Source organism: Physeter macrocephalus, unplaced genomic scaffold (genome assembly GCF_002837175.3).
Source record: "Physeter macrocephalus isolate SW-GA unplaced genomic scaffold, ASM283717v5 random_11, whole genome shotgun sequence".
NCBI lineage: Eukaryota > Metazoa > Chordata > Mammalia > Artiodactyla > Physeteridae > Physeter > Physeter macrocephalus.
The window spans coordinates 74,014-100,059 of NW_021145298.1; the positions used below are offsets into that span (position 1 = coordinate 74,014).

General features: G+C 51.2%; 1 protein-coding gene across 16 annotated transcripts in view; it reads left to right on the top strand.

Moving 5' to 3' along the window:
* Positions 1-42: 42 nt before the first annotated feature.
* The window catches only part of ZBTB16 (zinc finger and BTB domain containing 16), a 168,409-nt gene continuing 142,405 nt past the window's right edge, over positions 43-26,046 (top strand). For 13 of the 16 annotated variants that reach the window (XR_008616475.1, XR_008616476.1, XR_008616473.1 and 10 more), the window contains exons 1-2: positions 43-336; positions 3,402-4,759. Coding sequence is in view for 8 of the 16 variants with exons in the window: in XM_028483210.2 (XP_028339011.1) it covers positions 3,492-4,759 (1,268 nt within the window). In the remaining 8 variants the exon portion in view is untranslated. Of the gene's footprint in view, positions 337-3,401; positions 4,760-22,718; positions 22,788-26,046 lie in introns of all 16 variants that reach the window. The other 3 variants (XM_028483211.2, XM_028483215.2, XM_055082091.1) reach the window with 1 other exon arrangement.

Below are 26,046 nucleotides of genomic sequence, written 5' to 3' on the forward strand. Positions count from 1 at the left end.
GGGGGGGGAGGGAGGAGGGAAGGGGGGCAGCTGTGGGCAGGGAGCCGGGCTCGGCCGCCAGCACTAAAGATGGAGAGGCGCCGGGGCCTCGCAGGGGAGGGGGCTCGGCGTTGACGTGGGACGCGGCGGAGGCGCCGCAGCCGGTGGTGATTTGCTAACCTCGCAGCACAGAGGAGTTGAGGGCGATGAGAGCGGGTACTGCGAACTGCCGGGCGATGCCGCCGCTGCCGCCGTGATACCGAGAGCAACAGTTCCCCAGCAACACCCCTCCCCGACACAGGCACACCCCCTCCAAGAGGCACGCACACCCACCCCACGGCGCCCGGCTCGGCAGTGGTGAGTGGGGGGCCGGGGAGGGGCGCACCGCCCAGCGATAGCAGCGCGCCGGGGCGCCCCGGGGCTGGAGAGGTCTGGGGGCGCGCTCGCTTCGGCCACTCGGCCGCTGGGTTTGTGCCTTATTTTATTCGGCTTGCTCCCTTCCTGCTGCCGCAGCCGTCGCCAGCGGCGGTTGGGGGTCAGCTAGAAGGGGGAGCCCCGGCTGTCAGCTTGGGCGCAGCTGCCTCCCCAGCCTTTCCGCTCCAGGGCACGGTCGGGGTGAGAGGTGGGAGGCAGAGCGGTCTGCGGGGGCTGAGGGCTCTAGCGGAGGGTTGGGAATCAGGAGGCTTTGTACCACCAGGGGCCGGTGGAGGAGCCGGCAGCCGGTGGGTGCTCATATGTATGCCGACCGGTGCGCGGGCGCGAGATAGGGCTGTGGTTTATTTGTGTGTTTATTCGCCCACCGGCTGGGAAGCTAGAATCGGAGGATACGAGGAGTGGATCTGGGTGCCAGGGGAGCAGGACTGGGAGTCACTTGGGGTTTGTTTGTCTTTGAGAAAGCTGGTGGGCTCTTTTTTCTTGATTGGACTTAATCCCCCTGGTTTTGGAGGGAGGGGCTCCGTGGCGAAGCGCTGGAGTGTCTCCAGCGCTCCGGGCCCTCCTCGGCTCTCGGCTGGACCGGCCGTGGCGCCGGAGCTCGCTCTGCGCTCCCGGCCGCGCTCGGTGGGTGCTCGGCTCTGCACCTGATGCGTTCGGGATGCCTTTCCCAGCCCGGCGCGCCGGCAGCTCCCTCGCACAGCCCCTGGAACACGCGCTCGAAATGCGCACTATCTCGTCGGCCCGGGGACCCACTGGGACGCACAGACGCGCTCGGCACCGACTCGCTCGCCTGCTCCCCGGGACGCTAGCAACGTGCCTGGGCCGGGCGCGCCGGCTGCTGGCGCCACCAGCTTGAGGCCGGGGACCTTGCCCGTCGCTCTCGGGGGTCATGGCCCAGGGTCGGAGAGGGAAGGCCCGCAGATCCCTTCTCGCTTTTCCTCCCATAACTCGCTGTCGGGCTTTTGTGCTTCCACTTCTCCGCGAGGCGGGTCCGCCTTCTCGCCGCTCTCGCCCAGGCGTCCGGCCCGCCCGGACTCTTGCCTTTCGTCCGGGTCTCTTTCGCTTTCCCTCTTCCCTAGCCCGGCTCCCTTTCTCTTTGCCGTCTGGCTTCCCCGGAAAAGTTGCTTCCCCAAGTTTGCTGAAGTCGTCTCCAAGTCTCCGTGGGGACGGCTGGGAACTGGGCGCGGGGTGGGGGGGCAGTGTGAGAGCGCGATCGATCCCCGGAGCTCGAGCGGGTTAGCGCCGGCTTTCTCCCGCGCCGCGGGGCTGGGCGCTGCAGCCAGCGCCAGCCGGATCGCGGGCGCCGAGCCGCGGGTGGCGGGGACGGCTGACCAGGGCACCCTGATTTCCCTCAGGACCCACGGAGCTTGTTTTCGGGGAGGAATTCGGGTAGCCCAGCTTACATTCTTCGAATTGCTCCCTCCTAGTTCTCTGAAACCACGAAGTCTGCGGGGAAGCGCATGGTGGCAAGGCGCGGGTGAATGGTCACCGCTCCCAGCCCCTGCCCCACCCCCACCCCATGGCCTCAGTTCCCACTCCAGGGTGGGAGCAAAAGTGTCTTGATTAGTCGTCCTGTTAACCCTTTCCGAGTAAGATTTGTGGCTCTGGAGCCACTAGGGTTCCTTCTGCGGGCGGAGGCCAGCAGTGTTCCCAGAGCGAGTGAGAGCTCTTGCTCTGCGTTGCTCCCAGTTCATTTCACTGCAGTATTGGCCACAGCTAGGCAGAGGCTGGGGGGGACCTGGGCCCGTGAGGTCTTTCTGACACTCTTTAGACAGGTTTGTGAGTCTCAGAGCCCTGTTACCGATCCCAAACAGCGCTTTGGGAGAGTCCTTTGTCTCCAGCCCTGTTTTCCCTTCATATTCAATTTAACTCACATCATAGATGCTGGTGCCAGTATCACTTCTCACACCTCCAAGCCATTAACAGTATCACTTACTGCTCCGGGTTACAGGACTTGCCCACTCCTGGGAGCCTGTGGGGTACACGTGGAGTTCCTGTTCCCAGCATGTGCACTCCTGGCTTTAGGGGTGCATGTTTTCTAGGACCTCTCTATAGGTCCTTCATGACCTAGCCTACATATTACAGATCCTCCTGACTACTGGGCACTTGTGGGCAGGGGATAAGTGTGCCATATTATGTAAGTGTGCACATGTGTTAACTCTCTCTCCCTCTCTGGCTGGTGCATGCACACACAGTCGAGATTTTGGATTACACACACAATCACTCTGAGGTACCCATGGGCAGTGGGCAGAAGTGAGCCAAGCTAGTACATGGGCCATGTGTGTGTATTTCTCTTAGTGCCTAAGGAGGCGGTCAGGGCATGGGTTCATCAGTCCTTTGCAGCTCTGAGAAGAGTGGAAGGACAGAGGTCCAGGAAGGCATTGGCTGAGGGTGAGGAGGTGGGCCGGAGGAGGAGAACCTTGCCCTTAGATTTCTGTGGGCTGCGACTCTAGGCTGCTAGCCCCAGCTAGGCTGGGTTTTGCTCCTGGGGCTACCACGGTGAGGAAGGATTTAGAAAAAACTTTGTTTCCAAGATGAGGTTTGCTGCACAGGGTGTTGAGAGTGAAACTGAGTGCTTCCACTGACCAGAGGAAGGGGTTAAATTCTTATTCTTTTAAATTAATTGCTGGGCAACTTCTCATAATCAGTGTTGGCTTTGCGTGGGAGCCCCCCACCCTCAGACTTAAAGAAAGCCCAAGACTCACAAGGCTCTATTGTAATTTTCATTTTATTTCATCTAACAGATGTCATAGAGCAGTGAGTTCCGCTGTAGCGGAACCTTCTCTGTACTCTCATCATCCCTGGGCCTGTAAAGGCAGGCATGTAGACTTCTAGGAAGCCACTTCTCCTCCATTAAAATCTCCAAGACTGTCTTGCTGCAGGTTTGGGGGAGGTGCTATTGTTTGAACTCCTACTTTTAGGGACACTAACTAATCTTTCTTTTGTTCTTGCATCTCTTTTGCCTCTTTCCGTCTCTTCCCCTTTAGCCCTCTCCATTGGCCCAGGAAACCCACCCTGCCCTGCCACGCAGAGCCAGGAAGGAAAGAGAGCCTCATGCCTAAGCCTCGGGGAGCACCATGGATCTGACAAAGATGGGCATGATCCAGCTGCAGAACCCCAGCCACCCCACGGGGCTCCTTTGCAAGGCCAACCAGATGCGGCTGGCCGGGACGCTGTGCGATGTGGTCATCATGGTGGACAGCCAGGAGTTCCACGCCCACCGGACTGTGCTGGCCTGCACCAGCAAGATGTTTGAGATCCTCTTCCACCGCAACAGCCAGCACTATACTCTGGACTTCCTCTCTCCGAAGACCTTCCAGCAGATTCTGGAGTACGCATACACGGCCACGCTGCAAGCCAAGGCGGAGGACCTGGATGACCTGCTGTACGCAGCTGAGATCCTGGAGATCGAGTACCTGGAGGAGCAGTGCCTGAAGATCCTGGAGACCATCCAGGCCTCAGACGACAATGACACGGAGGCAACCATGGCGGACGGTGGGGCCGAGGAGGAAGAGGACCGCAAGGCTCGGTACCTCAAGAACATCTTCATCTCGAAGCATTCCAGCGAGGAGAGTGGGTACGCCAGCGTAGCTGCTCAGAGCCTCCCTGGGCCCGTGGTGGACCAGAGCCCTTCCGTCTCCACCTCATTTGGCCTTTCCGCCATGAGTCCCACCAAGGCGGCAGTGGACAGTTTGATGACCATAGGACAGTCTCTCCTGCAGGGGGCTCTTCAGCTGCCTGCCAGGCCTGAGGAGCCGACGCTGGCTGGGGTTGGGCGGCACCCTGCGGTGGCCGAGGTGAAGCCGGAGATGATGCAGGTGGATGAGGTGCCCGGCCAGGACAGCCCTGGGACAGCCGAGTCTAGCCTCTCAGCCGGGATGGGGGACAAGGTTGAGGAAAGGGGCAAGGAGGGACCCGGGACCCCAACTCGGAGCAGCGTCATCACCAGCGCTAGAGAGCTGCACTATGGACGTGAGGAGAGCGCCGAGCAGCTGCCGCCTCTAACCGAGGTTGGCCAGGGTCCCCCAGGCCGACCGGAGCCCCCCGCGCCCCCCGCTGAGAAACACCTGGGCATCTATTCCGTGCTGCCCAACCACAAGGCCGATGCCGTGTTGAGCATGCCGTCGTCGGTGACCTCGGGCCTCCATGTGCAGCCCACCCTGGCCGTCTCCATGGACTTCAGCACCTACGGGGGTCTGCTGCCCCAGGGCTTCATCCAGAGGGAGCTGTTCAGCAAGCTGGGGGAGCTGGCAGTGGGCATGAAGGCAGAGAGCCGCACTGTCGGGGAGCAGTGCAGCGTCTGTGGGGTGGAGCTTCCTGACAACGAGGCCGTGGAGCAGCACAGGTAGGCCCCTCTGTACCCATCACCCTGACCCTGGATCTCTGGCCTTGACCCTGCCTTCATACGCGGCCATTCCCGAGGCCTGGGGCCTGGCTCCTCTGTTCTCTTTGCTCTTTGTGAAAAACCACCTGTGGGGGGACACTTTTCAGGTGTGGTGAGGGGGCCTCGGTCTTTCCTAAACACTGGGGAACTTACGCGCCCAGTTTCTTTCTTAAAAATTATGATTTTATTTTTATTGATTTGTTTTTTTGGCCACGCTGTGCAGCCTAGAGAAATGGAAATAAAACCAAAAATAAACAAATGGGACCTAGTGAAACTTAAAAGCTTTTGCATAGCAGAGGAAACCATAAGCAGCGTGCAGGATCTTAGTTCCCCGACCAGGGACTGAACCCCACGCCCTCAGCAGTGAAAGCGCAGAGTCCTAGCCACTGGACCGCCAGGGCATTCCCTGTGCTATTTCTTACTAGGCTCTTTCCTCTCTTTTTTGCATTTGGGCTCCCATTTTGCTTTTCCTGCTGTTGGGTCTGTTCTCCTTTGCCTGGAGTGACTCATCAAGTGGAGGGAGGGAGAAGTGGGGTGAGGAGGAAGGGCCCATGGCCTGGATCTGGCCACGTAACCAGGTTTCAGGTACCTGAGTTCCCATGTGGTGGTTCCTGCCAAGGCAGCCTGTCTGCAGCTCTGGAGGATGGGAGGGGCTGGAGGCTGCTTAGATCACAAGAGCAGCTGCAGGTTCCAAACATCATTCCTGGTGAACATTCATCACCAGGAACATTGCTTCCTCTCCCTTCTCATTCTCTGTCCCTGTAAACACATTTCGAGGGAGTTGATTTAAATTCAAGGGGGAAGGATGGGCAGGAGACACATTGGTTTTGCAGCGTACGCCTTATTCTTAACCCCTCCCTACTCACATTGAATTAAATACCACTTTGGGCTAGCATTGGCTTCCCTCTGGCTTCTGTTTCTTTCTCTGTGAAATAGCTTCTATGACATGCCTGGTTCAAGTGCTTTTCATGGAGTCACGTTTTTGTTACAGCAGTTTTTCCAGGTGGATGACGTTCTTTTACATAGGAAGGTACTAAGACCTTTTCCCAGGGTCATATAGATACTGAGGCAGAGCTGGATTCAGATTCAGGTCTTAACCCTCTTGCACTTGGCGGCCTCTTGGAGTCATTAGTCCCGAAGAGGATCGTATCTACAGAAGAGAGGTTTTGAAAATTGCTCATCAGAAGTGGAGTAAACCCAGAGGGAACCTCTAGTGAGTTTGGTGTTCATCTGTATCTGTCGTCAGGATATGCCCATCACATTACCCTGGGTTCCTGGGTCGGGTGAATGGTGTCAAGAAGTCCAGTTTCTCTTGCCATCTGTGATAACGTTTCCCCGCACACCCTCTTGCCTGCTGTTTTGCTGATCTTGGGTGGATTCTTCACTTTTGCCCTCTTCTACCCTCCCCCCATTCTTCTGTTGACCGTTCAGGAGGGGGTGTGAAGGAGAGGGGGTGGGGGCATGGAGGTGGAGGCATTTGGCGGTCATCTGATCACCCCAAGCTGAGCTGGAACCTGCTCCATCACCGCTTAATGGGGGGCTCTGAGACTTACCTCGTGGAAAGTGCTGCTGAGCTAAACGTAGCCGATCCTTTTCCGGTCGGTTGCGAAAAATAACCGCCACTAAGGTGTGTCTTCGTGATGCTTGTACTGTTCAGAAATAGACTGAGGTTGTGTTTGTTTTTGCTCACACTTTCCTAAAGAGGAAACCCTCTCCCCAGACTTGACCAGATAGATGATCATCTTCTCCGGATGTGAATTATTTCAGTTATGTGCTATGAGAAATGGGGTATAGTGGAAAGTAATTAAAATATATACATATATTTATTTACTTATTTGGCTGTGCTGGGTCTTAGTTGCAGCATGCGGGATCTTTAGTTGCGGCATGCGAACTCTTAGTTGCGGCATGCGGGATCTTTAGTTGCGGCATGCGAACTCTTAGTTGCGGCACGTGGGATCTAGTTCCCTGACCAGGGACTGAACCCAGGCCCCCTGCATTGGGAGCGTGGGGTCTTAGCCACTGGACCACCAGGGAAGTCCCAGGAAAGTAATTTTTTAAATTGAGGTATAATTGACATGTAACAGCTTCAGGTATACAATGTAGTGATTTGATATTTGTATATTTTATGAAATGATCACTGTGATAAGTCGACTTAGTTAAAATCCATCACCGTACATAGGAATTTCTTTTCCTTGAGCACTTTTTTAGGATCTACTCTCTTAGCAACTTTCATATATGTAATACAGTATTGTTAACTGTAGTCATCATGTTGTGTGTTATATCCCCAGGGCTTATTTATTTTATAACTGGAAATTTGTACCTTTTGACTACCTTCACCCATTTCTCCCAGCCCCTGTTCCCTGGAAAGCAGGGGTTTTTTTCTGGCTTCTTGTTGGGTCTTGCTTGCTTCTTTTTACCTGAGAGTTCCCTGACCAGGGACTGAACCCAGGCCCCCTGCATTGGGAGCGTGGGGTCTTAGCCACTGGACCACCAGGGAAGTCCCAGGAAAGTAATTTTTTAAATTGAGGTATAATTGACATGTAACAGCTTCAGGTATACAATGTAGTGATTTGATATTTGTATATTTTATGAAATGATCACTGTGATAAGTCGACTTAGTTAAAATCCATCACCGTACATAGGAATTTCTTTTCCTTGAGCACTTTTTTAGGATCTACTCTCTTAGCAACTTTCATATATGTAATACAGTATTGTTAACTGTAGTCATCATGTTGTGTGTTATATCCCCAGGGCTTATTTATTTTATAACTGGAAATTTGTACCTTTTGACTACCTTCACCCATTTCTCCCAGCCCCTGTTCCCTGGAAAGCAGGGGTTTTTTTCTGGCTTCTTGTTGGGTCTTGCTTGCTTCTTTTTACCTGAGAGGGCTGCAAAAGCTATTACTCTCCCAGGGGTTCCAAGTTCCCATTCCGTGGGACCCTTGTTCCTCTGGGGAGAGGTGGGGGGCTGGCTGTGGTCTACCCCGTCAGAGCATGGGTGGCAGAACTCGCCATATATAGCAGTGAGAGCTTGGCAACGTTATGTGGCCTTCTTGAGCCTTGTTTTACTCTCTTTAAAATGCAGGTGGTCTGTGGGGTGGGAAGCTGAATTAACGAAGTAACATCCAGAAATCCCTGGCGCTGTGACTGGCACTTAATAACCAGGAGGGTGAGGAATGGACCCTCAGACTTTCATCTCGCCTGGGTCTCATCTCTGCATCGCCCCACCTGGCTCCGAGTTCTAGTGTGTAGCGTCCACACGGGTTGAGTTGGCTGTGAGGCAGTGCCGAGGATATCCCCGTCCTTGTGAGCTTGTGATGGCAAGCCGCCAGTGCTGGCGTCCTTGGCATCACGCTGTGGGCTGCTGACACGGAGACTGTGCTTTTGACTGAGGGTGGAAAGTAGGCTGCTGCAGCCCAAGAAGCTGGAGCCTGGGGCTGTGCCCTGGATGGAGAGCTGTGAGGTCTCAGGAAGTCAAGGGTGGAGAGAATGTTCCCGTGTACACTCCACCCTCGCTCTGACTGGCAGCCCCTGGCTCCTGATCAGGTGTGCTTTGGGGAGACTTTTCCTCTCTCCCTGTCTCTCAGACCTCCAGGATTAAGGTTTGAGAGACAAGCAGAGACTTCCCTATTTCCTACTGCTCTCTGTTCCTTCCCCCACATCAGAAGTCCCAGCGTAGCACACACAAAAAAGGCAAGGCAGAGCAATCAGAGTGGGAGATCTGATGTCAGGAGGCTGTGGAATTGGCTGTGAATATGGCAGTGATGAGCATGATGAAATAACAGGCTACAGGATTTATTTTATTTTGTTGTTAAGCCAGTAGGCTGGTAGGTAAAGGTTAGGTACTTGCTAGTTTTTGTTGTCTTTCTTCTTGGTGGGGGCGGGTAGAAGGGCATGGAGAGGAAGGAAGGGGAGAGTGTTAGGAAGGGATGCAGGAAGGAGGGTTTGATTCTACAACAAACCATCAGTAGCTTTCCTCATGACTTGGTCCCAAGCTGGTGAGAGGGGAGCCGCTGGCCCAACAGACAGTTTGAATGGAACTTTATAAAGTTGTGGTCCCTGCAGTGCATGGTGAGATGTAAAAGCAATGTCAGATGTAGCCATGGATTGATGGAAAGCCCAGAGATGCTATCTGGGTAAATCAAACAGGGCTTACCTGCCTAAAGGATCCAGAAGGCAGTCAGAACAATCAGAAGACCTGCTAGATGAGCAGATCTATCCAGGCAGATGCAGGAGTAAGTGCTGGACCCTAAAACCTTCCCAGCGGGCCCATGTTAGACAGAGGGTAATGTCTGAGGGAGGGAGGGTCACATCAGGAAGATTGGACTCTCCTTCCCTAGACTCAGTCTCTGTTCTGTCTCTCTCTCCCTGAAAGGCTGGGCCTGTTCTGCATGTAGCCTCGTCTGGATCTGATCTAGGGACCAGCTCTACCAGGCCAGGTGCACCTTCTCCTTCTCAGAGTTATATACATGTGATAAGATTACGGGGAACTGTGGTTGACTTAAGTGTCAACGCAGCCCTCATGGTCCTCAAGTCTCCCCAGGCTCATATAGCCTGGTCTTAATATGTTTCTGAATTTAGGGCTACAGAATCAGAGTGGCATCTGCTTTCCCAGGAGCCTCTGGATCTTCTACAGACAAGCCCTTGGATCAGCTACAGTGTGTATCCTGCACACGCACAGTAGGAACTCTTGCCTGGTTCTTGCAGGGATGCTTAGGAGCCACATGGGTGGGCTCAGCCTGCTTCCCCCGCTCAGGTGTGCAGCCCTTCTCAGAGGCTTCCCAGGGCCAGCTCTAGGGTGCATGAGCCACATGGCTGAGATGTCAGGGTTCTGCCTGGCCCTTTGCCTTGGCCTCTTTCAGGTGGCCAGCTGCTGGGTTTTCAGTGGTTGACCATGTAGAGGATCAATAGCCGTTGACCTTGGCTTAGGCCACTTGGGGTATTTAGAAGCTGCCCTGAACTCTTGGTCCTCTCTCATCATTCTGCCAGCTTTAGGCACCTCTGAGGTCAAACGAGTTTCTATTTGGAAAAGAGTATGCGGTGGGATAATGACAGCAACAGCAGGAATATTATTAATGCCTCTTATTGGTTGTTCTGCTTTTTCCTTTGCAAAGCAGCTTTAATGACTTTATCTCTCTTAACCTCACAGCCTCCCCTCAGGGGGTGCAGGTCCCTCATTCCATATCTGTGTTCATGAAGTCTGAAAAGCTCTGAAAGCTAAAAGGCTTTGTGTACGTTCGCAGCAAACTCATTTAGTAGCCAAACCTGAGCTGAACTGATGTGAGGCTATATTTATCCTGCCTATTTTGAATATTCATATGTTTTGCTGCAAAAATATTAATGTGGTTGATTACAGAGTGCTTCCCTAGACTCCTCTGGGACTGGTGAACGTTACAGTCCCCATAGTTCCTCTCTAAAATCTGAACAGTTTGGATTTCTGAAGCACCCAAGGGTTTTGGGTAAGGGATTGTCACCGTTTATCAGCCCCAACTTACAGATGAGGAAAATGAGCTGTGAGCGAATGACATGCCCAAGGTCACATAGCTATAAATGGCTAGAGCCAGGAGCTCGGCTCGCCTTCTAATTCACAGTCCTGGGTGCTCTGCGCCAGGCCATATAAGCACATGGACATTGCTCTTCTGGGTCAGATCCGTCTGACCTAGTCTTTGGGTGCCAACACCATCCCTAAGATACCACCGTTGGAGGCTACAGCTCTGTTCCTTGACGTCAATCCTAAAGGTCAGGTGCAGCCCAACTTCTCTTAATAGCTATTTATAGCTGCTCTGTCATTCACAGATTTGCCCAAATCCTTTCTGAAACCATTTCTATTTCCAGGAAGTATCCTTTTGGGGCGTGTTGAATGACTTAAGTTTATAAGCTCGTGGGCTTCTGGAAGTCTAGTCTGTTGGAGGGGTCACTGGTTGTGAAGAGGGGAAGATGGCTTTGTGGTGGTGTGTCCTGCCATTTTGGAGGTGGGGCCTCTACACTCAGCTCTGTATTTTTTGTTTTTCAGCTCTGTCGCTATCGTAGGTCTCTTTTTCATCGTGAGCTTTAACTTCTTCATTTGTAAAACCAGGCACTTGGATGAGCTATTTCTGGATTGTTGAACTCTTAAAAAAGGTCTCCTTTTGCCCCTTCTGCACTCACTTATATCTTCATGAAGCCCTTTTGGTTAATTGGATTTTGCTCTGGTTTGGCAGTCAGCCAGCTAAAATAGGGGGTCAGTTTGATTTGATTTTGTCTGCTCTGACTTCGTTTTTTAATACTTTAACCTGCTTAGGGTTACTGAGTCATCTGGGATCTAGACTGAACTCTTGGAAATTTTGAAGATGAGTTCTTTTATTTTTTTTCTAATGGAAGAAAGTTGCCTGCTCTTTCATCTCGGTGAGAAGTCCCATTTTAATTTGCTGTCACTATTGGTTAGAGCTGCTAATTGCTGGAAGGAAAGGGAAAGAAAGCTTTAGTTCAGCAATACTTTTCCCTCCTGCTTGTTCTAGGAAAACTATTTATGAATCTTTAAAATAGTGATTATCCTAAACTGTTAAAATCAAAACTCCATTCACAACTCTGATTTCTTGCTAATTCAGGGGAAAAACATTTCCCGTTATTTTAATTTTTTAAAATTAATGACTTTAGAACAAGTCCAACTGAAAGCCCACGTGTGAGACATAAAAGTCTTGCTAAATGAATACAGGCGTGCCTCAGTTTGCCCATTGGAGGGTTCTGGAATTTTCCACGTTAAGTAAAGGTGTTCTTAGTCAAGTTCTGTTTTGGTGGTTTTAGGTGAAAACCCTGACTCGATGGTACTTATTTCGTTAGAAAGGAAAATTTATCATGGCATCCCCTCTCCCCCACCTCCAACCCCATGTTTTTCCCATAGTAAGCGGGCATTTTGAGCAAATTAGACTATCTGGGTCAGAATCCCGATTTCACCACTTAACAGCAGGTGTGACTGTGGTTACGTGACTTAACCTCTCTGTGCCTGTTTGCTCGTCTGTAAAATGGGAATAATAACAGTACCTACTCACCGGGTTGTTACAGGAATTAATCAGTAAATATTTGTCACGTGCGAGGAAGGATGGCAGAAAGTGAATGTTTGCTGTTGCATTTTTGCTGCCACTGTTGGTGTGAAGCTGGCAGTGCAGGGTAAAATTTGCGTTCCTGTTGGTTCAGGTCCTGCTTTCCCCCAGAGGTGTCAGTTTATCCGGCACCTAAGAAGCGCTCGCTGCCTCTGGCTCCGTGTGTTTGGAGCTGATTCACAGCAAGCACCTGCATTCTCCCCCAAAAGCTGATCTTTTGTAGCACGGTGGCCAGGGTGCTCTTTGTCCCATTGACCTGAAGCCTGACGAGTCATTCCAGCCCTCATTTAAATGTAGCTAGGCAGCACTCCACGGTCATCAGTTCCAAATGCCGAGGCGGCTCACTGATGCAGTGTCCTATTGCCTGTGCATGTGGTCAGGCCAGCAAATCACTGTGGTCGGGGCAGCGACGGAGGAGAGTACAAACACCTTCTCACCCAGAGAAGTCTGAGCTTGTGGATGCGGCGTGTTCCAGAGCCCCTGTCCTTTCCCACCCCACAGTGCAGGATGCTTCTAAGGGAGGATTCAGCAAACGTCGCTCTGAGTGCTTGATACATGTCAGGTTCTGTGCTAAGTGCATTCATAGTCAGAATCTTCTCAAACCCTCCAGCTGCCCTGTAGGGCGGATATTCGTTTCCCATTCCCTGCTGGGCAGAGGGCAGCCCGAGAGGTTAATGGACTGGTCCCTGGTAAGTCGGTGAAGGGTGGTACCAGGGTTTGTGCCCAGGTCTTCTGGCTTCATGTTCGTGGTTCTTTCCATAATGTCCTGCTTGGATTTTCAGCCCCTGATGGCGTCAAAGGGAAGGAGGGACACAGGAAGGACCAACTCATGTTCCCTGCAGCTGCTGACCAGGAGGCTCATCGCTTGGCCAGTTCTGGCCTCCTGGCTTCCTCCGGTGGCTTGAAAGGAGGGAGGGAGAGTGCAGCTTACCTCGAAGGGTTTGTGTCTTTGGGGGCTGGGGCCACACGGGTCCATCATCTCTTACAGACATACAGAGAGACCAGCTTCCAGTGATAGAGGCCTTTTATGCTGACTCCAAAAACAGAAAAAGGGAGAGGAAAAAAAACCCCATTTACAAAAATAAAAATTCCATGCCGTTAATTTCATGCCAGCATAATCAGAAATTCCCCTTTCTACTGTTTCCCCTTAAAAGCCCCCGTGTCCTTATTATGCTGGCTCAGTCTGGAAAAACTCTGGTTGGGTTTTGACTACATGAGGCTTATCTCTGCAGCTGCATAGAGGGGATCCGGTACTTTATCGTCAGCACGGAAACTTCGGCTAAGAACTCGCAGAAACCTGCTTAATTCCATATTCCTAGCTCACTTTCGGTTCTTGTCCTCAAGACCTGATTTCCTTGAGCAGGAGAAGACTGTGTTCAGCTTTGCAGTAGGAAGAATCCAGGTTAGATAAGAGAAGGAACTTCCTGAAACAGTGGGGCCTTACTGGTGAAATTATTAGAAGATGCAGTCACAGAAATTTTGGTGGGAGGAGGCGTTGGGTGCCAGTTGGAAGTGGTGTTTAGCGGTCTCCCCTCTTCAGGGCCATCTAGATCCCCCCAGGTGATAAGTTAGGACATACACACCAGGCATGCTAAGAATGAGACCCACACCATCACCCCTGTCTTTGCAGGGGGCAAGGTGTGTAGGGCAGGGGCACAAAGACCCGTCTCAGGTAGACTTGGGTTTGAATGCTAGCGCCTCACTGTGAATTTGGGCAGATGGCTGCACCTGTCCGAACCGTCAGGCTCCTTTTCAGTGAAGTGAGGTTAGCGCCTTACCTCTCAATGTGACTCAGCCATGTTAAATGAGGTACCATGTAACATAAAGCACGCAGCAGGGACTCACATGTGAGGCCGCCTCCCTTGCTTCCCGCCTCTCTTGCGACCCGGCCTGACAAGGGAACCTCTCACTCCAAGCCCCAAGCCACCCTCGCCTGGCATTGGTCTCTAAGTGGATTAGCTGAGCGTTGTGATCTTAATGCCATTAGGCCTGCTGGCACAACTCTCCTTGCCATAGTGAGAAGCAGATGTGCCGACCGTAATGGCCTTCGGTGATCCATCAGGCCCGGAGCGCTGGGAGAAACATCATGAGTGTTAATTTGGGGGAGTCTTTTATGGTAGCTGGGGGAAGAGTGGAGGAATTGTCTGAAATGTATTTATTTAGGCCGTTCAGCAGGTTAGATGCTGCCGGGGGTCTACCGTAGCTAAAGCCCCCTCCTCCCCCCGCCCTCCTCTTTAAAGAAGGCCCCTTCCCAGCCCTGAAGCCCAGGCCTGATTACTTCCAGAGTTGGAGAGACAACTTAGCAGGCTCTTGTTTCTTGCCGATGTACCTTATTAGTAGCACCTGGCATCATAACCCGCTAATGGGAACCAGCGCTCTCCTCCTGCGTGGCCAGTGACAAGTAGCCCTGTCAGCCGGAGCTCGCCATGCGAGGAAGTTCCTATTAGCTTTATGGTCGGGAGAACTTGTCCTGTTCAGGAAATGAATGCTGCCACTAAAGGTCCGTGGCCCTGACCCTGGCAGCATAACCTGTGCGGGCCGGGGAGACCCCGCTCAGGATGCTTGGGATTTCAGCCCCTCTCTGGTTCTTGTCATATGTAAAGAGGGAATCATTGTGGTATGTTGCAGCCTTGAACTTTTGATTTATTCAGCGAGAGCGACTTAACCATTTCCATGCCTGGACGGCTGTGTGGTGACACAGCTGAGGGTGTGTGCCTACGTGTCTGGGGCGGAGGACGGAGCCCCTCATGCTGGCCGGGATCGTCTCTGGGGTTCAGGGGAGGATGCTTTGCTTGCTTTTGCCTTCCCGGAGTGTCTGGATGTTCTGAGGGAGGTTGTTGCCTGCAGAACGGTCGGAAGCTGGGAGGTGTCGCGCCTGCAGTGGAACCTGGGTTTGAATTTATCCTCTGCCTGTTTGGAGCTCCGCGGTAGATACCTACCCACCTGCTTCCTCATTGCGAGGAAGTCAGTTTCATACTTGCTGCCATGATGTTGTTCATAAGGGCAGTGCACACGGGACACCCAGGGCCATGCACGTGGCATGGTCTCACGGCACAGTGTTGGAAAGGATGTGCGTTTCCTTTATTCTCATCATAAAATGGTTTTTTAAATGGAAAAGAGTGGCAGAGCACTTTTTTTTCCTTTTCACACATCAAGACCCTTTTTCCCCCTCATCACAGTCTAGAATCTTTACGGAAAGACTACTTAACTTAGGTGGCTTCTTCTTCCGTATTTTTCAGCCCGTGAGTAATGTTTCTAAATGTGATTTTCATGGAAAATAGCAGCGTTTGACCTCATTCTTGAGGGGAACTTTGGCCTGACTTTTTGAGAAGAGACGTTTGTGTGTTGTCTGGCAAATGGATGCGTCACTTTTGCTGCTGTTGCTGCCGCTGCCTTTTTTAAAGGCCCCTGGTGACAAAGGAGTGAACTACACCTGAGTGTCGCCAAGAAAGGGTGGGCCTGTACGGGGAGGGCTTGGACAGGACACCGCCTTCAGGAGCTTCAAAACAAAGCTGTCCCTCTGTCTCTGGCATTTATGGCATCGTTGACAGTAGTTCAAGGAGAAATAAAAATAAGTTCCTACCGGGGATAGGTGCAAAGAGTAAAGGAGAGACGTGGTCAGCGGTGGCGGCAGCTGGACCGGGAGTCTTGGGGAATGGGACCCGGGCTTATCGCTGGGCACATACACACCCTCAGGAGGTACTTCTCACCCCCTCGGCCCTCTCTGCATCCTTTCAAATAAACAGCAGCTCCTGCCCCTCTGCGAGCAGGTGAAAGCTGCTTTGAGGGCGTTCACAGAGTAGGGATTGGAAACGTTCGCTGCAAAAGTGAAATCGTGACAGTTGTCCCCTCGATGCTCTGCTAAATTAAGGATCCGCTAACATTTCTGAGTCTACCTCCCTATACACCCCACCCCCGTCCCCTTGGCAGAAGGGATAAAGACGGTACCTAAAAACAATGTGAAGCCGCTGCTAAATCGAGTGACTCTAAAAACATTTTTCTTTCCTTGAAGTTGAGCGTGGAAAACCAGGGCTGGACTTGCAAGCGCTGCAGACCCGTTTAGGGCCCGGTGCTGGCCCCTTCCTCAATTCCTAGCACAATGGTTTTCATCGCCACCGCTCCCCCTCCTTCCCCCCTTCATAATTATCCACTATTTTACTTTTTGTGTCCTGACAGCTACAGAGTGGGTTTTGTTTTTTGAGCTGAGTAGCTGCTAAATATTCCCCAGCAGCCAGATTCAATGGCTCGAGGGGGGGATAGGCCAAACCTTGGCATCCCCTGTTGCAAAAGTGAAAAATATTTCTGTTTGCAGTTAATTTTAGTGGCAAGCAGATCATGTTAACTGGATGTAATTGCTTCCAGATATGGCGGAGGGTTTTGTGTGTTGAGATGAAGGGTCTGGTAAGTGCTTACTTCCTGTGTAAATTAGCCTATTCTATTCAGGCTTTCATTCTGGCCAGCCCTGGATTCTGTCATTCTCCCATTTTCCCCCTCCCCAGCCCGCAGCCTGGTGTGAGAAGCAGCTTGCTTCGTCCGCCTGTCCGAGTGCAATTCTTTTGTCACTTGGAGCCACTAACCTCTCGGTGCTTGATGTGAATTTGTCCTTAAAATAATGAGAAGGATTTGAAAAGATGCCACCTGGACCCACTTCTTGCTGGGCAAAGGCAGATTTGCAGAACCCAGGGGCAGCTAGTATCTCCTGGTCATGTGGACGGTGTCTCAGAACCCAGCACTCCTGGTTTTCCTTGGATTTTTTCCCCTGCTGCCCTCTAACCCCTACTCCCACCTTGGAGAATACCTTTTTCTCCCTTTCTGAACAAAGCACATTCCAGTGGGTCTGAATCCCAGAAAAATGAAACGGCTGTTGCGAGGAGAAGCTTGTGGCCATAGAGAGTTCTATTAGTCAGATACGAAGCCACCACTCTTGAAGAGCAGGTTGGACCAACACACACACCTGCCCCTTCCTGCAGAAAGGGAGAGGCAAATCCACCCAGGGAATCTTCTCCAGGTTCCTGTGGGTTTCCAGGGTTGGAACCGAGGAAAAGTGTTAAGATCCGAGTTCTCCTAAATTCCGATTTTGTCCTGTGGCCAGTCCCACATTCTTAGTGCTATTTGCATAAGAGATTGCTGTTTATCTTCCTATATCAACTCCACTGATAACCCCTGTGGTCTGTTTAACAATCTATGAGGAGTAGATTACTTGATAAATGCCAGTTTTTCCAATATGCAAAGATAAACTGTTGGGGTCAGGGTGAGGGGTGGTATTAGCAAGGAGAGACCAGGTGGGGAGCCAGGACCCTCTTTCAGATTGGGGTGGAGATGTGTGAAGGCACCTGATGGCAGAAAACAGGTATCTTGTAAAACACAGCAGCTGCATTTATCACACAGTTTATCAGCTTCCTGCCCTCCCCTACTTTTCTCCCCCTTCGTGTGGACACGCAGCCTCTGCGAACATTTCGCTGAGCGGGCTGTCAATGCCCGTGTTCATACAAGAGGGAAAAGGGTGTAGGCAATCTTTGCCTCTTCAGTTCCTGCTGTTTTCTCCCTTAATCCTCTCCCACTCCCACAAGTTGTTGGCCGATAAGTAATGTGTGCTTACAAAAAATATGTAAATCTGAAATCTTAAATGGGTGGACTTTTCCCACCTGCCCTGAATTTGCTTCTTTAAGCAGAGCGCGGGGTTCCGGAAGAAGCTAGGTGAAAAGAAAACTTCTGACCCCATCACCTAGTCAATAAGCTGTCTGAGAATCAAACAAAAGAGTTTGGACTGGCTGCTAAAGCTAGGAACCCAACTGATAGCTTTGTTTTGATGTCCTTGTAATGTTTGCAGATCACGGAGGGTGCTATTTAGAGCAGGGGGTATCTACCAGGACAGACTTACTGGGAAGTTGAAACAGGGAGCACAAAGTCCGGGAGATGCTAAAGATAGTGAAATACAGCCCAGGAATTGGGGTGGGGATGATAGTTCCTCACACAAGGGAAGAGGCTCTCTGGGATGTTACGGAGGTGGAGTTTTCTAGGGACGGTGTGCAGTGATGGAAGAGTTCAGGCTTCAGAGTGAGGCATCCTGGATGAAAACCCAGGCTCCAGAATTTACTAACTGGATACCTTGAACAAGTTACTTGGCCTCTCTGAGCCCTCATTTCCTTGTTCCTTAAAAAAAATTTGTGGCTAATACCTTTCAGGTGGTTATGTGAATAAAATATGTATAAAGAGGGAATTCCCTGGTGGTGCAGTGGTCGCCACTGGACGCTCTCACTGCTGTGGGCCCGGGTTCGATTCCTGGTCAGGGAACTAAGATCCCACAAGCCATGCGGTGCGGCCAAAAAAAAAAAAAAAAAAATTATAAAGTGCATAACACAGTGAAGGTGCTTTGTAAACGGGCACTACTGAGCTTTAGAACCTGCTCTTTTGGCTCAGGGGAGCAACTATGAAAGGAACCAGTGAAATCTTTTGTTTTGGGCACTGCTAAACTGAGGATAGTACTGACCCTGTGCTAGCAGCCAGCAGGTGAAATAATAGGTGAATAAGTTGAGTGCCTTGTGAATATAAAGGTCTCCATTTGTGAAATGCTACTGCCTTTCTAAAGAAGCCTTCATAGCTAATGAGTGATCACTTAATCCTGTGATGCGGCCACGGCCCCAAGCACTTTAGAAATCTTTTGGAATCCTTTCCAAAGTCTGTGCTACATTCTTTTGCCTTGTCCTTTGGGAGGGTAGATTTGACTTTTGGAAATGGTCAAAATTCCGTGGCAAATCTGGTGAATATAGTGCGCGATGACATTGGCGACCGTGCGCTGACTCTGAAGGTAGATTTTTGGAAAGAGTGTGTAGAGAGGGCTTGTCAGCTCAGCCCCGGGGGTGCATGTTGGCCTTACTTCTTTGGGTGGGAGGTGAACAAGGCCAGGGGGCTTGTGATTTCCAACCGCTGTCCCAGAAGGAGTCGCTGCTGCTAATTCCCCCACTCCCCAACCCTGGGCCTGGGACGGACTCTTCTCGTCGCTGGTGTGTTTCTGCATTTGTGGTTTGGCCTCCTGTGAGTTTGGGCTCCCAAGAGGCACTTCTGGTGTTAAAAAAATCTAGACCACCACGAGTCAGTGTTACTTGGAGTCAGGAAGGATGGATGGAGTTCTGACACATACCCTCCAGGGGGGTAGGCACAGGAGGCTTGGGGCCCTGAATGTGAATCCTGACTTTATCTCTTGGGAAGGCTCTGGCAGGTGAAAGGAGCTTGTGTGTTAAAATCCTAGCCTGGTACCCGGCACATCCTCAGCGTGATTAGACCCCTTTTCTAACAACCTTACTTGTCCTGAACACCTGGAGGGTGGAAGGAGGAATATTTGTCTTTCTTTCCTCTCCGTGGGAACCACCCCTGGGCTGTCAGTTGAGCTCAGATTCACCTTGGGATTGTCCAGTCTGGATCTTCGGTGACCTGGCTGAGCAGGGGCCCGGTGCTTACTTAGGCTCTCTCTCCCTCTCTCTCCTCGCTCTCTGCATTATTTATAGTAAACCCTATTAGAACCGAGTGTTAAAGTGGAAGGATGAGTCATTCCGTTGAATCCATTGATGACATAAATAAAAGCGAAATGCTTACTATGTATTGTGCCCAGTATTCAAGGCCAGGTTGTGCTAATCTGAATGCTCCCAAACTGGATCTGTGAAAGTGTACATATGTGGGAAAAAATTCAGGTCTAACCAGAGGGAAGTTAGTTATTGAAAATCCATTTTCGGTATCTGCTTTCTCCCTTCTGTTTACTTCCGATCCATATTCAAATTCTGGCTGTCATCCTTCCTAATGAGATGGACTGGCTTATTCACTCCCTGGGGTTTGTTTATTTGGGGAAGGTTGAGGAATAGTGCAAGGGGGGGGATTCTGCGTGCCCCCGACTTCATTCCTCTTCGCATCACCTGTTGAGGGAAAGCACTCAGAGCGCTCCACCTGCTTTGCAGCTGTGGGTTCTCAAGGTGACCAAGAATCATAAACTGTTAGAGCTGGAAGAGCCCATAAAATTGTTTATTTCAACATGCTCATTTGTGGTGGAGGTCCAGAGAGGCTCTGTGATTCGCCCAAGGTCACACAGCAAATTAGTAAGGACTAGAACGCCTATCTCTCATTCCCTGCCTACGTTCCTTCACAAACCCCCCTGTGACTGCCCAGGTCTGCTCCCCGCTTCCACCAAGGAGGAGATAAGAACAGAGTCTGACTGGAGAGCAGTCTCAAATCTTTGGATATGCTGGGTGGATTTTGGCATGGTGACTGGCCTCGTGGGGTACTCGTTAACCTCTGTACTGCTCAGCCTCAGTGGACTGATGTGCACTGAGTCCTTTAGTTTTACCAGCAGTGCACTGGGGTTTAAGTATTCATAAGACCTGGGACTTGCCCTTGAGGAGCTTATAATTTGAGCAGAGAGGAGCTAATACTTAAAATGTATATGTGTATGTTGATACCTATGAGAGAAAGTAGAAAATGGAAAGATTACGTTAGCCATACAGAAAAAACACAAGGCAGTTCAGAGATGAGGTGCCTTCCATCTGGAGGGATTCATTTTTTAAAATATTTTTTTATCCATCAATTTTTTTTTTTTGGCTGCATCGGGTCTTAGCTGCGGCACTCAGGATCTTCGCTGAGGCATGTGGGAGCTTTCGTTGTGGCGGGTATAGGCTCCAGAGCTCACGGGCTCCGTAGTTGGGGCACGCGGGCTTAGTTGCTGCATGGCGTGTGGGATGTTAGTTCCCGGACCAGGGCTCGAAACCGTGTCCCCTGCATTGGAAGGTGGATTCTTCACCCCTGGACCACCAGGGAAGTCCCTCATTTTTAATTTGAAAGAATTTGTTGAACACTTACTGCGTGCTGGCCATCAGGTTAGGCCCTGGGAATTCAGTGGGGCGTAAGAGAAACAGAGCCTCTGGCGTTGTAGGGCTTTCTGGATGGGGGAGAGGGAGATTTAGCTAGTGTTCCTATCGTTGCAGTTGTGATAAATGCTAGGATCTTGGGTAACATAACTTCCTTTGGCTGGAATGAGGGTGATTAATACTGGAATGGTAGGTTGGGGTCAGATGGAAGTGCCAAAAAATGCCAGACCAGGGGAGGGGACAAGGCAGGGTGGAGGGGTGACGAGAACGTGGGCCGGACCTGAGGACAGATTTTCATGCTGCCACTTGCAAACTCTGATCTTGGCCGCATGCCTGAAACACTGTGAACCGTGGTTTCCTCATCCATATGGTGGGGTTATCCTGTGGGATATCACGGGGGCTAGCCTGAGGATTTCAGATAATGCAGTTAACACATTCTGCACGGTGCCTGGAGCAAGGTAGTTGCTCAATACGTATAACTGTTGTTAGTTTGGAGACTTTATCCTGGGGCAGTTGGGAGCCTTGGAAGGCGTTTGAGAAGGAGAGCGACGCTTTCTGAGCTCTCCATGCTGATCGCTTTGTCCACCTGCGTCCTGACAGCCTATATCCTGCTACCCGGGCTCTGTTTCTGCCTTCAAGAATCAGTCTGAAAAAAGAGTTTGTTTAGCAGGTGATCATCAGCCCCTCTTCCTGCGTCTCGTATCCGGCGTCTACTGAGATTTGATGAAATGACAGGAGATGGACCCTTGCCGTCTCTTCTCGGCGGGCAGAGGGCCTGGGAGAGGGAGGGGGACTGGGGAGAGGGGACTCCAGCCGTGGGATCAAAGGAAATGACACCACGAAGCTGGCCAGCCAGACTGTTACTGGCTCTCTAACTCTCTTTTAATAGAAACCTGAAAGAAGGTCTGAGCTCAGCCTAACCGTCCGTCGCCCCGCTTGCCTCCCTGATAGTGAGCCGAGGGCCCGTATCTCCCGTGGGCCAGTCTGGGCTGTGGTTGGAGCCCGAGGCAGTGTCTGCAGAACGACAGCGGCTCGGGGAGATAAGGGCCGCGTTGTGTAAGAGGGGCTCGGTCTGTTGGCCCCGCGGCTCCCGGCCCCTGGTTAACTGCTAACCTCAACGGAGGAGCAGGCCCTTGCTGGGAAAGGCCGTTCCAGGGCCCCTCGCTGGTTCCACCGATGCCTTTTTGTGGTTGGATAAAGGAAGCTCATGTAGGCCGCCCGCAGTGCACACTTGGGCTTGGGCTACGGGTGTTTGGTTGTTTTGTTTTTCTCCTTTGTCTTTGTTAAAAAAGAGAACCTGAAAGGGGGGGCAGTCTAGCTCGGCACCTACCCCCCGTAACCCGAAACAACAAAAACCAAGCAGTTCCTAAACCCGGCGGGAAGGACATCCTCCTTCCCTGCCTGACATCCCCTGGTCCCCAGAGGCCAGCTTGAAGAATTTGGTTTGGGAGACTCTGGGTCTTGAGTAGAAGCTTCTGTCCTGGAACCTCAATACCAGGACAGCTTTTCTAATATCCCAGTAGCTGGGTCCGGGGAGCTGTGGTAGAAAATACATTGTGCTTTACTTAGCTTCTTCCTTCTGTCTTCCCCAGCCACTTTCGGAATGGATAAGTGAGCCATAGTGCTGTGTCCCCCGCCCTTTAAGGGGCAGTGGAACCCAGTACCCTGGTTTCTGGCATTGCCCTGTTGTGATGGGCAAATGGGCTGGAAGGGACTTTTGCGGCCAGCGCCCGTTCTGAGGTTCTAATGTGCTCCATGCCGCCTAGCCTCCTCCCAGGAGAGGGTTGTTACTGTTCCCTGAGCAGCCAGTTCTGTTTCCAGAGGTTTCTTAACACCCCACCACTACCTCTGCTCTCTGGAGTCACAGAGACTGTGGGCCACAGCCCTTGAGATATTTGTAGGGTAGCTATGTGTCTTCCTTATTTAGGCAGTGGTTTCCCATGTACCATGATTTTACTCCCTTTCACCATTCTCATAACCCTCTTTTAGGTACTTCCAGATTTGTAAATTTTACATCACTCCAGACATCAGAGGGATTATATGCAGTGACATAACCAGGTAGGTTTGACCAATGTGGGGAAGGACCAGACACTCGCCTCCATTGTTTAAGATGTTATACTTCTGCTAATAGCTCGTCTGGTGTCTCCCTTCTGTTGTTTCCGTTGGATATCCTGAGGTTCTTTCCCTTGCTCTTGGCTGTCTGATTGATCCCAGAGATTGCAGTAATTTTTTTTTTTTTTTTTTGCAGGGGAGGGAAGTGGGGGGTGATTAAAATCAGGAGTTGGATGGGAGATGATCTCTCTTTGAATGTTAGCCTGAATGGATGGTCATTTGCAGGCTTGGTGGTTGCTCCATGCCCACTGCAGGGGTCTGGCTCAGGGATGGTTCAGGGGAGGGAAGGTGGTGATTTAAAAGATTCGAGGTGGTGGCTTATATTGATTTTTAGCTTATCTGACCCTTTAGCTGGAGGCTGCTCCTCCCTCAAAGTGTCTAACTAGCTGTGACTTAAAGCAACAGAGAAATGTATATCATCCCTTTCTTTGCATTAATTAGGGCTGGGAAATTCATTATGTAGAGGGATAAGTGCTTCTGAAGAGGGGGCCTTTTGAACCAATTTAGAGATCTGTGGCCAGACTGCGTGATTCCCAGGTAGCAGGTGGGGGTGGGGGAGAGTTGAGACATGAGTGGTGAAAGGAGTGATGGAGGGTCAGGGAGGCGAGGCACCCAGAGCCCTGTGCAGCCAAGCCCGGATCAGATGCCCTTCTCCAAGGGGGCCCCAAGTTAGCAGTCCTGGGAGCAGGCTTACCCTGGATCTTCTAGGAATGTTGCTTTCTAGGTTTAAAACACAATGTTGAGATGAACTGCTGCTCAGGTACATGGTCTGGTTGACCAAGGGTTAAATCCTACATCCCCTTTAGTCGTAAAGCCAGTTACAAATCTGCCATGGAGCCCTGCCTTCCTGCCTTGGTAGGCCAAGTCTAGAGGACCTACCAGAATGATCAGTGCGTGAGGACTGTACCACGGTGATTCTGTTCTGAAGCTGTAGAGGCATGGGCAAGTGAATGGAGTGTGTAGTAACCCCCCCCCCCAGGAATTCTCCAGGAGTTATGTTTTCGATGAAACCTGTGATAACTAGCGTTTTTATTTGCTGGTTTATCCTAGAACGGAGGCCCTGTGGCCCACATTGAACAGTACATTTTTCATCCTGACCCAGGGCGCACACAAACATACCTGAAACCAAAGATTCAATGCAACTCTATTTATCTGTACTGTATGCTGTGGACAATGATATTTTCTCTTCCGTTTTGTCTCTCCTATTTCATTTAAAAATGTTAATCAAGACCCACTAATGGATTGTCACCCGTAGTTTAAAGAACACTCCAATATAGTCAGGATTTAGCCATGGGTATTCAATTCAAAAAACATTTACTGAGCACCTGCCATATGCTAGGTGGTTGCTAAATGCTGGGGGGTAGTGCACAGATACTAATAAAGCCCCTTAAGAGCTCACAGTGAAACAAATGATAGCCACACACACACACACACATATATATATATGGCTCTGTGTGTGTGTATATCAGACGTATGCTCAATTATTATATTAGTGAGGTACTGGGGGAGCACAGGAGAGGAATTGAACGACTCTGATTGAAGTTTCAGGAGGGCATCATGGAGGTGGTGGCATTTGGCTAGTCCTTGGAGGATGGCAAGGCTTTGGAGAAGTAGAGCTAGGCTCTGTCATTTCTAGTAAGGAGGTGAGAAAAGGTGTGACAGTGTATGAGTTGGGGTGGAGGGTCCACAGACAGCTCCGTGTGCTGGAGTGGGGGATGGGTGTGGGATGGATGGGAGAGCAGGCGGGAATTGAGGCCAGGTCACAGAGTTCTTTGAATGCCGTGCTAGCAATTGTGGGCCTTTTCAAGGCTGAGTCGGTTGGAGGTTGGGTAACTGAGATTTCAGTAGAAGACAAACCTGGGAGAGGTGAGGCCATGTAGCCACGCTAAGCCCCCTCCGTTGCCATCCAGCCTTCTCTGAGTAGTTGGGGGTGGAGGTGGGAGTGGTGAAGAGATTTGCAGGCAGCCTGGATGGGATGCTGGCTCTTTTTCTGACGTTCTTTCCCATTCTAACTCCTGCCCACGGTCCACGCCTCACTTTGGAGGAGAGAGCTGCCCATGGAGCCCCCTGGCCAGCGACATTGAACGGGCCCCATTGGACCAGGCTCACACCTGTCCTTTCTCGCATATTCAGGCCCAACCCTTGGCAAATATGACGCAGCAGCGCACGCTCAGCCCTGGGCCTCCCAGAGGTCAGGCCGCTTCCAGGAGAGCAGGGTTTGGAATGAAAGTGCTTTTGTTTTGGGCGTCTTCTACTCCCCGACCCCACCTGGATAGTCCTTCTCTCTCTCCGTGGTCTCCCGAGTCGGGCCTCTTTGGGAAGCCTCGTGTCACCGTTTGGCCCTCCGGCTTGCCCCTCGTTTGTCTCTGGCAGCGTTTCTAAGCGGGCACCATTTCATGATAAGCTCCACTGCCTTCTTATGCGGCTGTCTGGGCTTGTGTTTTGTCTCCCCGACTACGGCACAGGCTCTGTGAGGGTGACGATCGTGGTTTATCCATCCTCTCTCCCTGCACTACCTGACGCCTTGCTGAACGCACGGCAGGTATCATAGCTAAGTGGGCACCCGCTCTGGACTAAGCCCTTCCTGTGCATTAGTACGCTTCATCCTCACAGCCACCCACGGGGTGGGTGCTACTGCCAGAATACTTGGGTGCTTAGAGGTTCACTCTCCCTAGCTTTGGACTTAGGTTCGTCTGCCTAGGGTGCTCCTCGGACCATTTCAACCCAGCTTTCATCAGGGTGACTCTGTTGACGCCGTTCTCTCAAAGGTCGCCTGTGACCTCCTGGTTCTCGAAAGCAGTGTACCTTCCTGGACTCTAACATCGATGGCCCTGCCCACCCCGCTCCATATTTCCCGAAACTCCCTCCCTAGAGGCAGTGTGATCTAGTGCATGGAGTTCCGCAGGATCTGTGCTTGGCTTTTTTTTTTTTTTTTAATCTTTATTGGTAAAGTTTGTTCATTAAAATTTTTTCAATTGAATTATAGTTGATTTATAGTGTTGTGTTAGTTTCAGGTGTACAGAAAAGTGATTCAGTTGTGTGTGTGTGTGTGTGTGTATATATATTCTTTTTCAGAGTCTTTTTTTTTTTTTTTTTTTTTTTAATTTTTTATTTATTTTTTAATTTTTTTTGTGGTATGCGGGCCTCCCTCTGCTGCGGCCTCTCCCGTTGCGGAGCACAGGCTCCGGACGCGCAGGCTCAGCGG